This window comes from Episyrphus balteatus, chromosome 4 (genome assembly GCF_945859705.1).
Source record: "Episyrphus balteatus chromosome 4, idEpiBalt1.1, whole genome shotgun sequence".
Taxonomy (NCBI): Eukaryota; Metazoa; Arthropoda; class Insecta; order Diptera; family Syrphidae; genus Episyrphus; species Episyrphus balteatus.
The window spans coordinates 66,238,460-66,253,941 of NC_079137.1; the positions used below are offsets into that span (position 1 = coordinate 66,238,460).

At 28.2% G+C, this 15,482-nt stretch overlaps 1 protein-coding gene across 1 annotated transcript; it reads left to right on the forward strand.

The window, feature by feature from the left end:
• The first annotated feature begins 1,854 nt into the window (after positions 1-1,854).
• Positions 1,855-6,874, forward strand: LOC129919324 (vacuolar protein-sorting-associated protein 36). Its single transcript, XM_056000183.1, has 3 exons — positions 1,855-2,121; positions 2,180-2,896; positions 6,491-6,874. The coding sequence occupies exons 1-3, from the start codon at positions 2,026-2,028 to the stop codon at positions 6,872-6,874; spliced, it is 1,197 nt and encodes a 398-aa protein (XP_055856158.1). The 5' UTR covers positions 1,855-2,025.
• The last annotated feature ends 8,608 nt before the right edge of the window (positions 6,875-15,482 follow it).

Below are 15,482 nucleotides of genomic sequence, written 5' to 3' on the forward strand. Positions count from 1 at the left end.
ATTTGTATGAAAAAAATTTCACATCTGAACGTTGATATGTCAGTTTGGAATTTTTTTCATACAAGTACCGTTACCTCTACCCGTACCGCTACCGCATACCCTCCGGTGTGGCCAAGCCTTAATGCAGAAAGCTTATTTTTTGGTCTAAAAAACAATTTGTATACTCTTTTTTACAAAACAATTGCGCTAGCCAGAAAAAAAATATTTTCACTTTTGTACTTTTTCAAAAAGTGGTGTATGTAGTTAAGCCTTTAGAAGTACGAAGACACAATAACAAATCTCAAATCTGGCAAATCCCACTGATAACTCACAAGTCACAAGAACCTCATAATGGCCAAAACAGACGTGCAGTTTTTTCCCTGCAGCAAATTAAAAAAATACGGGCTCTTATGGGAGAAAAATTTGCATGCTGCGTAGATCTGCATCATGTCTCAATTCCTAAATTCCATGACAAGTAGTTTCATTGCAGCTACAAGAAGAAACAACAAAAATACAATATACTTGCTCTTTGGCATTACTAATATTGGCAGTTGGCAATGTTTTAGTCCTTTCTTTCAAAAATGGTTGACTTGCGTAATTAAGCCTTAAACGAAACCTATGCAAACTATAGCTTGTCGAATCGAAGAAATTGGACCTTATGCAAGGCAAATTGTCACTTGAGTAGGCTTAACACAACAGCTTCTGTAAATTGAAATCTCGCAGGCAATACTTTTTATACAGCTTGTATTGACCTTGCTTCAGAATTTCATTGATTATGTGTTTATTTTATTTTATTTTATTTTATTTTATTTATTTTATTTATTTTATTTTATTTTATTTTATTTTATTTTATTTTATTTTATTTTATTTTATTTTATTTTATTATATTTTATTTTATTTTATATTAGGTGTGTTTTTTTGTTTATCTATATAGATTTTGTGCAAAAAAACGACATCGAGATTTTTGAAATCAAAACAATTTACGTGTTAAAAACAACAAAAACTTTATCTGTATAGATTTTTGAAAAATCCAGATAATTATCCAGATTTTACTTTCTCTCGATAAAAACAGTAGTGCCAAAGTACTTTATTTGTTGTGTTCATACAAAAATATCTGAAAATAATAACAAAAAAAAAAGCGGATAAAACGAGGTTTGAAAAAAACTCTCATAGAAAAAAATAATTAAAAATTTGTTTGACATGGTTGCATTAAAATGTTAATATCTCGAAATATACGCAATGCACTTTTCATATAAAAGTCTTAAATGGATCCTGATAAGATTGTTGAACAGATATGTATAAAAAATTACCAAAGTTTTTTCGAAAAATTAGAAATAAAAATAAAAAAGTTTTCACATTTGATTTTTAAAAAATCGAAAAAAAATTCAATATGGTTACCTTCAAACGCTTATAACACAAGAACGACGCAACTAATGTTAATGGTCATGGTCTCAAAATGTAGCTAAGAATGTACAGATAATTTTTGGTTTTTTGTGAAAAAACAATTTTTTTGAATCCAACATGGATGCCATGGCCATATGAAAATTTTTGTTTGCATCCAACATGGATGTAATGGCCTTCCAATTCGGAGTTAAATTAAAAAAAAAACAAAAGCAACATTTTTGACAAACAGCTGCCAAAGTATATGTACAGTGGTGCCAAATGTTTGCCTGGATTTCAAAAATCCCGATGTCGTTTTTTTGCACAAAATCTATATAGATAAACAAAAAAACACACCTATTATTTTATTTTATTATTTTATATTATTTGAATAAAACTTCAAATACTGAATGCTATCATTTCTGAATCCATTCAGTCTCATTCAATCTGTCAAACACTATTGTGATCTAACCCCAACAAAAACTTCAAATCTGACAGTTCTCTCTACCTCCCGTATGTTTACGAATTTTTTATTTAACAAAATTTTCATCTATTTTCAAAGAAAAAATTTAACTTTTTTATTTACGCATTAACAAAAATAACTCATTAAAACTAATAGTATTTTAGTTTTTTTTCTTACCAAACAAAAAAAATAATGCATTAAAAATGAATCGTTTTGAATATACAGCAGCCCGTCTGTTTGAAGGTGAATCAATTGTAAGCCAAGACCGTAATGTCAAGCTTTACGATGGTGATGATAAGGTACCAAATAAAATAGAATTACAAATGCATGACAACTTTATAATATTGCTATTCTTAGACCCAATTTGAAGAAGGTGAAGTTGTTCTCACAACACATCGCCTCTTCTGGGGTCGTCCAGGTGAGATAGCCAAAGCAGCAACTGTTCTCTGTCTCCAGTTAAAATATGTCCTCTCACTCGGCGAAGAAACAGCCAGTTCGTTTATCTTTGGTCGTAAGATTCGTATAATAGTTCACTTACGACCTCCAGCCAATGACAAAGCTCCAGGTCCAATGGACTTTAGCACAGCTGGATTTATTAAACTTTCTGGCAAAAATGGTCTCAATCGGGAATTCTCGATGGCATTGTGGGAAACCACCGAAGCTAGAGTGTGGGAGGTTCGTTGTAATGTACCACCACCACCGCCGGGTTCTGATACACCTTCTCCACGTAATGAAAGCATTCCGAAGATTAAACTTCGCACTGGAATTGGTGGAATTGAAAAATCCATTGAACAGAAGCACAAACAGACGAATGAGAATATTGCGTTGGCTTTTCAGGATTTGAAAGTTCTGATGGCCATGGCTAAAGATATGGTTGGCATTTCCAAAGAAATTAGTAGCAGGATTCGGGAAAGGAAAGGTGAAATCTCCGAAGACGAAACAGTTCAATTTAAATCCTACCTCATGAGTTTGGGAATAGACGATCCAGTGACTCGAGATGCATTCAGTAGCAATTCGGCGTATTTCAAGAGTCTTGCAAGGCAGATATGTGAACTTTTGTTGGATCCTATTGAGGTAAGTTTAATATCACTGGTTTGCAAAGAAATTCTACTTTTAATAAAACAATGCTAATGGTACCTATGCTGATTACGAATGCGAAGTCAGAATTGCTCTAGCAAGCAGGTCAGGGGTCGAATTACGGAATACGTACTTTAACGTATTCACGCTTTATGTCTCTATCTTTTCTTCTGAATAAATAGAGACAGCAATAGTCAAAACGTGAACGTATGATCGTAATCGTATGCCGTAATTCGACCCCAGGTTTTTACTTGCGATATAGGTACTATATTTTATATCAAGTTATGCATAGAGAATGCTCAAAAAAGTCAGTCTCGAAAGTCCGTCTGTCTGTCATTCTGTCTGGGTGTCTGTTGGTCTGTATAAGGAGCTACAGCCTAAAAGAATGGGCAGATCCACTTCAAACTTGGTATGTAGCAGTTTTTGGGTCTTGTACAGAGGAGTTTTTGGAATTTATTTTTTTGGACTAAAAATAACGGAACTTTCATAAACAAAGTTTAATTTTCTCAATTTTGATAAAAAAATTCAGGTATTAGTTTTTAAACAAGGGGTCATATGCATAAAAAAAAGGAAATTCTTCTGCTTAAAAATTGTAACGTATGAACTTTCTTATCCACATTTTGTGCATATCAAACCTAGTTTATACTTATTAACTTTATGCATACGGGCCAAGGTCTATCTATTTTTGAAAAAAAGTTTTTTTTTTCAAAAACCGTTATTAACGGTGGGTACCACCCATAGAACTGATTTTTTACTTGCGATATAGTATATATATCAAGTTATGCATTCGTACAAAAAAAAAGTTGAGATAGCATTTTTCCATTACATTACGATGGTACAGAATGCCAAAAAAAAGTGGGTCTCGGAAGTCCGTCTGTCTGTCAGTCTTTCTGTCTGTCTGTCTGTAAACGAAGCTACAGCCTAAACGGATTTACTGATTTATATCAAACTTTGTATGTAGCGTTATTCGGGGACTCTCCAGAGGGATTTTTGGAATTAATTTTTTCAGACCAAAAATAACGGTACTTGTCATATGCCGATTTTAGTAAAATTGAAATTGCTCAAAAACGGCTCCAACGATTTTGTTTAAAAAATTCAAATGTAAGTTTAAAGACAAGGTCTATCTTCTAATAAATTTTTTTTTCTTTGAAAATCTTTATTAACGCTACCTGCCATAGAACCGTTTTTTTTTTTTTCAAATCCGATTATCTCCGAAAGTGCTTATTCGATTTCAAGTATAAGCCAAAAATAAAATTTCCAAAAAAATAATTTTTGGATTTTTAAAAAAATTTTGAAAATTTTTTTTTGAAAAATCAAATTTTCGAAAACGGGACATTGAATTTTTTTGAAATTTTGTTTTTAGATGTTGATTAGTGATTACTACAAAATGGCATACCAATTTTATTTTAAAACTTTTTTCCAAAAAATTATTATTTATAAAAAAAATAGTTTTTTAAAAAACGGCTCTAACGATTTTGAAAATTTTTTTTCTAAAAATGCATCTTAATATATCAATCAAAATTGCATACTTGTTTTGGAGGGCAATTTGATTTCAGATTTTATTTTATTTTTTTTTTAAATGAATTTTATTTTTTTAAAAAATGAATTTTATTTTTTTTTTAATTTTTTTTTGTACCTATATAGTAGGTACACCTACATTTTCCAAATTTCTATATAAAAAGTCTTAAAAGTTTAAGCAACTTTAACTCTGAGAGCAAGTTTGTGCGACCCAGTCGTGCATTTTATTTCCAACAGATTTGCTTAATTTCATCGAAAATTTTTACACAAGAACACTTATAAAGTTTTTATATAAATCAAAAGTAAAATTAAAAAAAAAAAAATTCATGGATTTTTAAAAAAAATTTTAATTTTTTTTTTTTTTTTTTTGAAAAATCAATTTTTCGAAAAGGGGGCATTCAGTTTTTTTGATATTTTGATTTTATGTGTTGATTAATAATTATCAAAAAATGGCATACTAACTTTATTTTAAAACTTAAAAAAAAACAGTTCTAACGATTTTGATTTTTTTTTTCTAAAAATGCATCTTTGTAAAAGAAATTAAACTGTATTTTTTCATATACAGTGGTGTTCATATTTTTAAGGACAGTGAAGGTTTTAAAATGTCTTAGCATTTCTAAAAATATATTCTACCGAAATTAAATAAATTTATACTTTATTTTCAAAAACAAAATAAACTTCAATATCATTCACACAAATTGTAAAAAAAAAAACAATCAAGAAATCAAAATTTATAGGGACACTGATTTAGTTCAATGGAAAATGATCAAAATTGTTACAAGTTTTTGAATGTTTCTGTTTTTAATACTTTATATGTGCTTAGTATTTAGCTACATTGGCACAGTTTGCAAAACAACTGGACTACTACCAGGCATAGACCCTAAGACCCTCGACAGATTTCAACTAATATTTCCTTTCCATGTTTTCTGAAACTCGTCTTGACTTCTATTTTCTTCTTTTACAATCCGATCTTTTACATACTTGCACAAGCTCTTAGTGGAATTTCAATACAGTGGATGTACCAAAAAAATATAATATCAATTTATTCAGACTGACCAAAACTGTTTAAAATCTTTGCCATAAACTTTGGATCATTATCATTTTGTAAAATCCATCTAAAAGACATATTATTCTTAGCAAAATGACAATAAGACACTCCGCCATATACCACCGACGTAAAATTTTGCAGCCATTGTATCTTTTATAAAAAAAATCGACCTTCTCCACCAAGGAAAAATGCGTTCCTCATTTTAAGGGCAATGTAACTCGATTTCCATTAATAATTAACAGATAACGGTAGTTCATTTTGAGATAAATTACATATTTTCCATAACTAATTTAACTCTTCTTAACTAAGAGCATATTTGAGTAAACTGATTTCAAGGAAAAAATCACTTTCATGAAACTACGATGATACTGAAAATCTTATATTGTCCTTAAAAATATGACCACCACTGTAAATTAACCAAATTTGTATAAAAAAAAGTCTTAACAATTTTAGTAATTTGAATTGTAAGATCAAGTACGTGCGACCCAGTGGTGCATTTTATTTTTAGACATTTCCGTTAGAAAACCGCTAAAAACCTATTTTTTTTGCAATATTTCGACGTCAAGTAATCTTTTCAACAGAAATAGTTTTTTTCTTTCAAATTCAGTTTCAATCTTCGCAATATCTCTTTTCTTCTTTAAGATATCTTAAATTTTAAATATAAGTTAAGCAGGTTTAGCATATTGTGTATTAGTTTTTTTTTTAGATTTTCTAAAAAAGGCTTGCTTTTTTGATTTTCTAACGCATAAATCTCAAAATCCTCACATGATAGAATTTTTCCGACTTCGAACTCAACACATCAAAAACTATACAAAAAGTATATTTTTGTTCCTGGGACAAACAAATTTGAAGCTTTGTAGAGCAGTGTATCGAATTCTTTATCAGATAAAACAGATTTAGATTCAGGAAAGTCAAATCTTTCATAATCTGAAACAATTATTTGAAGGAGAAAAAAAAAGCTATGTTTTGTAGACCAGTGTAATCATGTTTATTTTTCCAGACACTAAATGATTTTTTTCTCTTAGGAATCTGGTGGAATGATGTCACTGGCTGATGTCTATTGCCGAGTTAATCGAGCCCGTGGTTTGGAACTCCTCTCGCCCGAAGATCTTCTAAATGCCTGCCATTACCTTGACGGACCAATTAAACTACGACAATTCCCCAGTGGAGCTCAAGTTCTTCAAATGGAGTCACAAGATGACGCAATTGTTGCCAGAGACACAGCCGAGAAGGTTGAAGCTGCCACCTCGTTAGCTATTGAAGAATTATCCAAGGACATGAAGATTTCATTGCTATTGGCTAAAGAAAAACTACTGGTGGCTGAACGAATGGGATTGATTTGTCGTGATGAATCGATAGAGGGTCTTAGATTTTATCCGAATTTATTGCTACGTAACCAAGACGACTAGTAGAGTGTTGCACTTTTGTATAGTTTTTCTTTCAAATTTATTGTTTGTGTCACAATTTATTTGTAATGTTGTAATTTTCGTTTGAATTAAAAATATATACATGAATAGAGAGCTTTTTAAATTTTAAAAATCGTATTTGTTTCTTCAAGATCAAAGATTGTATTTGTTATTTTTTCAGCATATTGTGTTGGTAAGGATCACAATCCCCTTATCAATTGAGTGATATTCTTCCTCATATAAAATGGAAAATCAAGGGCTCAATCGACTAATGCGATTTGTGATAGTAGATAGTCATATTGCCTTTTTTGCATGCTCTACCAAAAAAAAATGTAATCTAATCTAATCTTTACGCTGCATATGTGTATGAATTTTAGCAAAATTGGGTTCAGCATTTTGCTTCATTATCCATTTCCGAAAAAGTTATGCTTACTTACTGAGAACCACTTTACCGTTTTTTGAACCAGGGCACTGTGGGCTAGAACGCTATTTTAGCTGGAATTAATTATAGAAATTCTCGAAATAGTCTAAAAATGCAATTAAAGGTATTAAGATGATGTTGAATGATGTAATAATGATAATTTTATGGTGCAACAGACACTTAACATAAGAACAACAACAAAAATAAACGAAATACATACTATGTTAAATGAGGTTTTCCAATTTACAATAGAAATTATTGGTAAAAAACAAAAAAAAAAGTTCTATGAAGTTTTAAACGCATCAAATTCGAAAATGGTGTCATTAAACGCAAACAAAAGTTGTTTTTACTTAATAATGAAGGTAAAATGTTAGTGCAAATAAAAAAAAAACGTTATTTGAAAACATTCGTTTTTTTGTCATCGTAAATGGTTTTTTTGAATATTTTGCTCACTATACTTTCAGAGTTAGAGCGAAAAAAGTTTGCACTTGTAGGACATAGTTTTATATAAAACATAAAGCCATATAGTCTAGCTACTTTTTAAAATTGTTTCTAGAGTGTGCCTCGTGCCTTTTTTTAAAAGCTTAGGAACATTCGTTTTAAATGAAATTGGTGTAAGTAGCATACTTTACTTTAAAATTTATAAACAAAAGTTCTATATATAAACAATTTATTAGCAAATACTATATTTGGATACATTACTTATTGATAAACTAGTAAAATTTTCGCAATCGATCCTTTAAAACAAACTCAGTAAACGAATATCTGGATAAAGGAAAAAGTGGTATTTTTTGTTTTTTTCTCGAAAACTTGCTTTTCGATTGTGTTTTTTGTGTAGCCAATGAATGTTTTGACCTAAATTTTGAATGGGCAATTATAGCTAGTCCATTTATCTATTGAATAAGACTAAAATTAGAAATATTGGGATAAGTTTAATTAATTCCTGCTAAAATAGCGTTCTAGCCCATAGTGCAGGGGTGAGACAGGGGAAAAAGGGTTTGAGTTTCAACGATAATCGTTTTACAAAATAGGGTCCCTGAGTTCCGCATAAATTTTGAGGGCCAAAATACCGTTACATTTTAGAATTTTTTTCAGTTTTTGGGTCATAACTCCTGAAAAATAACTCGCACAAAAAATTATCGTACACCAAAGTTAAAGAATGTTAAATTCTACATCGATTAAAGACCAAGCGGTTAGGTCAGAAGTGGCAGTCAAAAGTAGTAAAATTCTATTACCAAAAGTCTAATTTTACTGGGCGGTACGTTTCAAATTGGTTTTTTTCTTAAAAATGGCATTTAAAATTGAAAAAAAAACACTTCAACAGGTTTAAAATTATTTCGAAACTTTTTTGTTTTACAAGGCAATTTAAACGCAAAGGAAAAGACAAAAAAAAAGATAAAAGTAGGGGAGCGGGTCATAATTCTGCTTGTCAAAATTCTGTACGACAAAATTCTGTGGGGTCAAAATACTGTAATACCATAATTCTGAACGTCATTATACTGTAAATACAAAATTCTGTACGTCAAAATACTGTATGAACAAAATACTGACATGCAAAATTCTGTTTTGTAAAATTCTGTACGGCAAAATACTGTATATCAAAATTCTGTAAAAATGCTGTAAAAAAATATCGTTTTGATAATGTAAAAAAGTGCGCGCGCACTTTTTTACATTATCAAAAAGTGCGCGCGCACTTTTTTACATTATCAAAACGATATTTTTTTACAGCATTTTTACAGAATTTTGATATACAGTATTTTGCCGTACAGAATTTTACAAAACAGAATTTTGCATGTCAGTATTTTATTGATACAGTATTTTGACGTACAGAATTTTGTATTTACAGTATAATCACGTACAGAATTATGGTATTACAGTATTTTGACCCCACAGAATTTTGTCGTACAGAATTTTGACAAGCAGAATTATGACCCGCTCCCAATTATAAATGATTCCTTCATTTTTTTTTTTTCATAATAAGCTTTATCATGCTAAAAAAAATTATAAATTTATTTTTTTATAAGATTTTCGAAAATTATCTAAGATGGTCTAAAAATTCTGAATTTTCAACAATTTTCTCCAAATCCATCGAATGAGATATCAAAAGAAAAGACTCATTACACTCTATTCATAACTGAAAACCAAAACTTTGTAGGAGTTCGGGTTGCTGAATTAGGTACCTACTTACAATCCAAATTTTTTTTTTTTTTATTCGGACGCAAATATTTTCTGATCAAAGTCTCGGAACAAGTTTTGGTTTACAAATATGACGCAAATATTTTCTGATCAAAGTCTCGAAACAAGTTTTGGTTTACAAATATGAAATCACAGTGAACAGGCCTGTGCATTCTGCAAAAAAATTACAAATTTGTTTTTTTAACATTTTCTAAAATTATCCAAGGGGTACCCCTTGTCTAAAAATTAGGAGTTTTAAAAAATTTTCTCCAAATCCATTGAATGAGACATCAAAAGAAAGGACTTTTTAGACTCTATTCATACCAGAAGTTTGTACTTTTATGATAAGTGCAAGTACGTGCTATCCATTTGTGTATTTCATTTAATATTTCAAATGGTTAATTTGGTAACGCCGCCGGCGCCGCCGTGTGTCTATCTAGAATACAGGGGTCGAAATAAGAACGCATAGCAACCATACGTTAACGAACGTACATATGTCGTAATTCGACCCCAGGATTTAAAAATAGCAGTATTTAAAAAAACAGATTTTTAAACTTTTTTTTAGAGAAACTGGTGCGGTGTTTTAACAAGGGGAAGATCAAATTATGATGCATTTTGGGTGAAAAACGAGTGTTTCTGTTGTTTTGCACCATATAAATGGGAATAAGTACTTATTCCCATTTAAAAGACATTTCAGGTAAATTTGTTTTGGGTTGTTTCAGAAGCTATAGGGACATATTTTCAAATCTGTTAATCGGATCGTTAAGACTGAGGTCTTCAGATGAGATGAATACGTAATAATCATTCTTTTATTGAAATAATTTCAAAATACGCAACAAATTTCTAATTACCACTGCCAACCAATTCATTGACTGACCTTAATTAAACATTTAAACACAAAAATTATCATTTTTATTTTTTTTTATAATATATTTTCAGAAATTATTATTCTTTTTTTATATTTCCATCGTTTAACCTTGTATTTCCATCAATCCTTCATCTTATAATAATTTTTTTTTTAAATTTATTTTCACATTTTCTTTTTTTTTTAATTTATATTATAAATTTGTCTTATTTAAATAACAAAATATTTCATTGCTCTCCGTTTCTATTTTTTTTTTCTGCTCTAATCATTTTTAAAATTAAGTTTTATAAAAACTAATAAGAAAAAAAAATATTAATTGAAAAAAAAAACAAACAAATTAACATTTTTTGAATGTAGCTAGTTTATATAGAATTAATTTAGAAAATAAGTCTATAAGAGTACCATAAATATAATAATATATATATATATAGAAAGTTTCACACTATAGAGATTTATGTTAGTTTTTTTTTTTTTTGGTTTTGTTGTTTTCAGTATATTGCCTTCCAAATTCGTTTTCAACAAATAAACTTTTTGCAGAAATATATATATATAATAATAATATTATATGACACTGGGTGGATCACATAGATTCACTTAAATGTATAGTCTTTAATTAATTAATAACTTTATATAATTTATTTTGTTTTTTAATTTGTGTTTTCTTTTTTATTATATATATATAGATATATATATTTTAATATAAATCGTCGTAAGTCATTTGCATTATAAAGCGTTTTTTTTTTGTATTAAAAATTAATTAATAAAAATAATAAATAAATTTAAAGGGACAAGAAAAACAATATTAATATTAGTAATACTTTTTATCATTTATGGTTGTTTCTTTCGTCTTTTTAAAACTTATCTCTCTGCATTTTTTATTTAATTTACAATAATATTTTTTTAAATTTGTTTATATATGATTTTTAAGTTATTTTTTATAGTATTTAGTATTTTTTTTTTTTGTCTTTTCTCACTTTGTTTTGGTGTATTTATTTTAAATATAATTATATTTTTATTGTTAGTGTTAATTTAGTGAAATATTTTATAAGATCATAATTTTATATAATTATCCGCTTTTTTTCTTTTAATTAATTATATTTTTACCCATATTACATTAAATTAAAATAATGTATTGATTGAATATTAGGCTCGATCCAATGTTCTTCATTTTTTCATCCTTCTTAGTTTGTTTTTTTTGTTTTTGAATGTTTTCTTAAAATAATAACTATTTTATTTGTTTACTTTTGTATAAATTTACTCGTATTTACAACATTTACAAAATGGTGTTATTCTTCTTATTATTTTTAATAACTTAGATTAACATAACAACACACGTGTGATGGAGTTTTGCGTTTGACGACTTTTTTTTGTTTCTTTTTGTTTAACAAATTGAAGATGAGTAGAAATAATGAAATTTATTTTTTCTTAGCCTACAATAATAATTAAGTAATTTTATATTTTTCGATCTTAAAAATGTTTTTGCTTTGTTTTTTTGTTATATATTTTTTTTTTCTCTGGCTTCGATTGTATAGGAAGTTTTTTTGTTTGTCAGTTTTATTTGTTTACTTTAATAACTATTTATTGTAGTTCAAAATGCATAAAAAGGAATCGAGTTTCGTTTAAATGTTTGTTGTTGATTTGGGGAAATAAAATTAAAAAAAAAAAATAATAATGCAATAAAGAATGTTATATTGCCTTCAAAATTACTGATATTATTTCAACTGTATACAAAATATAAATAAATTAATTTTATGACTTAATGTATCGCTTTCAAAAGCGCTAAATAGATTTTAATGAAAAAAGAATGATATTGGGAATACTGCTTTCACAAAATATCGTTTTCATAAGTCAGATCACATGCATATATTCGTGTGAAGTAAACACATGAAAGGATATTGTTCTCAGAGATTGGGATCATAACAGCGCCGAATAAAGAAAGAAATATATTTACGGTCACTATGGCGTATGTGGAACCTTTTTTGTATTAAACAAACTTTGATGGTTTATAAACATATTTTTATAGCTGAACAAAAAAAGAAACTAAGAACTACTCGATCTCTGTTGTTCGCTTATCGCACTTCCAAATGATATTGGACGTTGAGATACGTTGAATAACGATGACAACTTTCCAACTTTGGCTTGATTTGAAATAGGACCAAAATGTTCATAATTACAAATCAAGTAAGTAGCGAGATTTTTAAAAGCCTATATCTTCAAATAAATTTATAAATAAAAATCCGAAAATGCCAGTACATGATGTCAAAACATGATGCCATCGACCTTAATTGACCATTCACTTACCTTTAAATTGATAAAGGATATCATTCGAATTCTACAAAATCCATCTTAGTGCAAATTTTCGTAAAAACTACTATGCCTAAGTGTTTTTTTTTTTATAAATATGAATTTAATGTTTTTGAAAATTAATTTAAATATTCCTTTGTTTTATGTACGAAAAAAAATATACTTTTTGCAACGAAGGATATTTATTTATAATTATAAGTTTGTTATTTTATGCGCCAATGCCCCAGTACACACAACTTTTTTTTTGAGAAATGTTGTTTTAAGTTTTAAAAATCAAATGATTACAACATTTTTCTAGTTTTCAGTTTAGCATTCAACAAGAAAAATCTTTAAGGATTAAAATTAGTTTTTCAAATTTTTAGCATAATTTTTATCCCCGAACAAAAATATATCTACCTACAGTAACTTGACATATTATTAGGCCCAAGCGAAAAAAATTCAATTTTTTGGTTCATGTTGCTGAATTTTTAAAGTTTTTGTCGAATTATATTAATTTTTTTTGTCTCATTTACTTACACTTATCATGTAGATACGGATTGACTTAAAAGAAGTTAAAGAATTGATAAATCTTAATAAAAAATAACGTACAAAATGGAATAAGCGCCAAAAGACGTTTTCTATGGGAATCATGCCCGTAAAATTACCAGACCGGTCCAATACTTAAATTTTTGTATCAAGGAATAACGTGACGTTGCTAACTTTATGGCAAGAAACCCATTTTGCATACAAAAATTTCATTTGAATGTATCGGTATTGGTATTTTAAATACACAAATGACACACAATCATCTGTACCCTGCCAAATTTCCAAATGTCCAACAGTTTAAGCTCTTGATCGGTGTACAGACTTGAGATGTTGCGGATGTGGATTTTTTAAAAATTAACATCGGCAGATGCGGAAAGAAAGATCTCTATTAATAGCCTGTTTTCACCCCAAATTTGATAATTTCGCAAATTAGGTCAGTTCGAGTTCCAAATTCTAAAAATTTGCTATACAATTTGAAATTCGAAATGAGATAATTTGCGAAATTATCTAATTTGGACTCTAGTGAAAACGGACTATAAAATTAACACTTTTGCATTTTTTTTTTCTGTGTTTTGCTTAAAAAAATCAGTCACAGACCATTACTCGATGTGAATCCCATTAGTACGCGCCATTCTGTACATCCCTGGTACAGACGGACGCACAGACGACCCGGTAGTTTTTTGCCTTAAAAAACCTACCAGTGCAATTTATCTCTAAGCGCTTCATGTTTATATTAACGATGATGTTCTGTGAAAAATAAAATAAAATTACATCTGAATTCAATATCATTGCCCACTCTGTAGATTTTCCATCCGAAAAACACTTTATTTTTTAAATTTTATGATGGCTATCTCAAAAATGTATTTTCTTTGGGTTTCGTGGCCTTCGAGATAAATAAACTAATGCTAATAAAAATGGAACCAATTGCTATAAAGCGTGTTTTGGTCACTATTAGATCTGATCATCAGATGATTTTAAATCACATTTACCGAAATGAACATCCAAAACCAGGTAAATCGCGATTTTGATATAATTTTTACATAGAATCTGTTTTTAAATAAGTTGCTGACATTTTTGTAACTGTGGAAAAAATATCAAAAGAAACTTATCTTTAAATAAACGAAATTAGAAAAACAAAATAAAATAAAACCATGTCATTTCCCTTGAAAAAATCCAAAATAAATTCAAAATTAAAACACAAATAAAAAAATGTTTTTTTTTTTTTGTTTTTAAGAATTTAATTTAAAACATAATTTAATTAGTTAAACAAAAATTTACAAAATATATTTATATATGTATATATATAGATGTATGTATAATTACAGGATAAATTAATACTACAGCATTTAATTATGTATAATTTGTTTTTTGTGTTTTTTTTTTTTAATTTTATTTTTTTTACTTTAATCATAATTAACTTTGTTTTTTCTGTTTTTTTTTTTAAATTTATTTTTGCATGAATCGCTTCGCATAATAATTTGAACTTTCTTACATAATATTATCAACATGAGAATATTTCTTTGTTTGTTTTTTTTTTTTATTTTTTTAATTATGTAATTAATTTTATATCATCATTTTATTTAACTTATCTAAATTATTTACTAATTTTTTTTAATTGTTGTAGTTTCTGTTCTGTTGGGAAAGAAAGAATATATTATATATATTTTATCATATATAAATGTATATGTTTTTTTTGTTGTTGTTGTCAAATAATAAAAACACTAGATTAAAAAAAAAACTTAACAATAAATATCTATATAATGTGTGTGTACATGTTTTATTATATAAAAACTAATAGAATTAAATATGAAAAAAAAAAATAATAAATCTTATTTATAAAATTTAAAAAAAGAAAAACAAAAAATAATAGAAAGCTGAAGGGAAACGACGACTTTGACAACACAGAAAATAAAAAGAGCATATTTCCCCAAAAACAAAACATTATTTATACAGGGTGTCCCACAGTCACCGCCCCAAATGAAAACCATGGATTCCTGAGGTCATTTTAAGTCGAAAAACTTAAGAGGTAATTTTCTCGTTTTCGTCCCGTTTTCGAGTTACCACGGTTTTTATGATTTTTGCTCTCTTGTCCTTTAACTTGCCTTATCTTTGCCAAACCACGTTTGATTTGAAAGATTTTTTTTACAACCAATCAAGAATTTACTATAGTTTAAGTTTGTCTCAAAACTTTTTTCTCTGCGGACAACCGTTTAGCCACAGTTTTGCATCAAACACAATTTTCTTCGTTTTTTAAGTTGTTTTTTACACTTTCATATCATTTTAGTCAAAAAAACACGTTAATGAGTATTAATTTTTTGTGC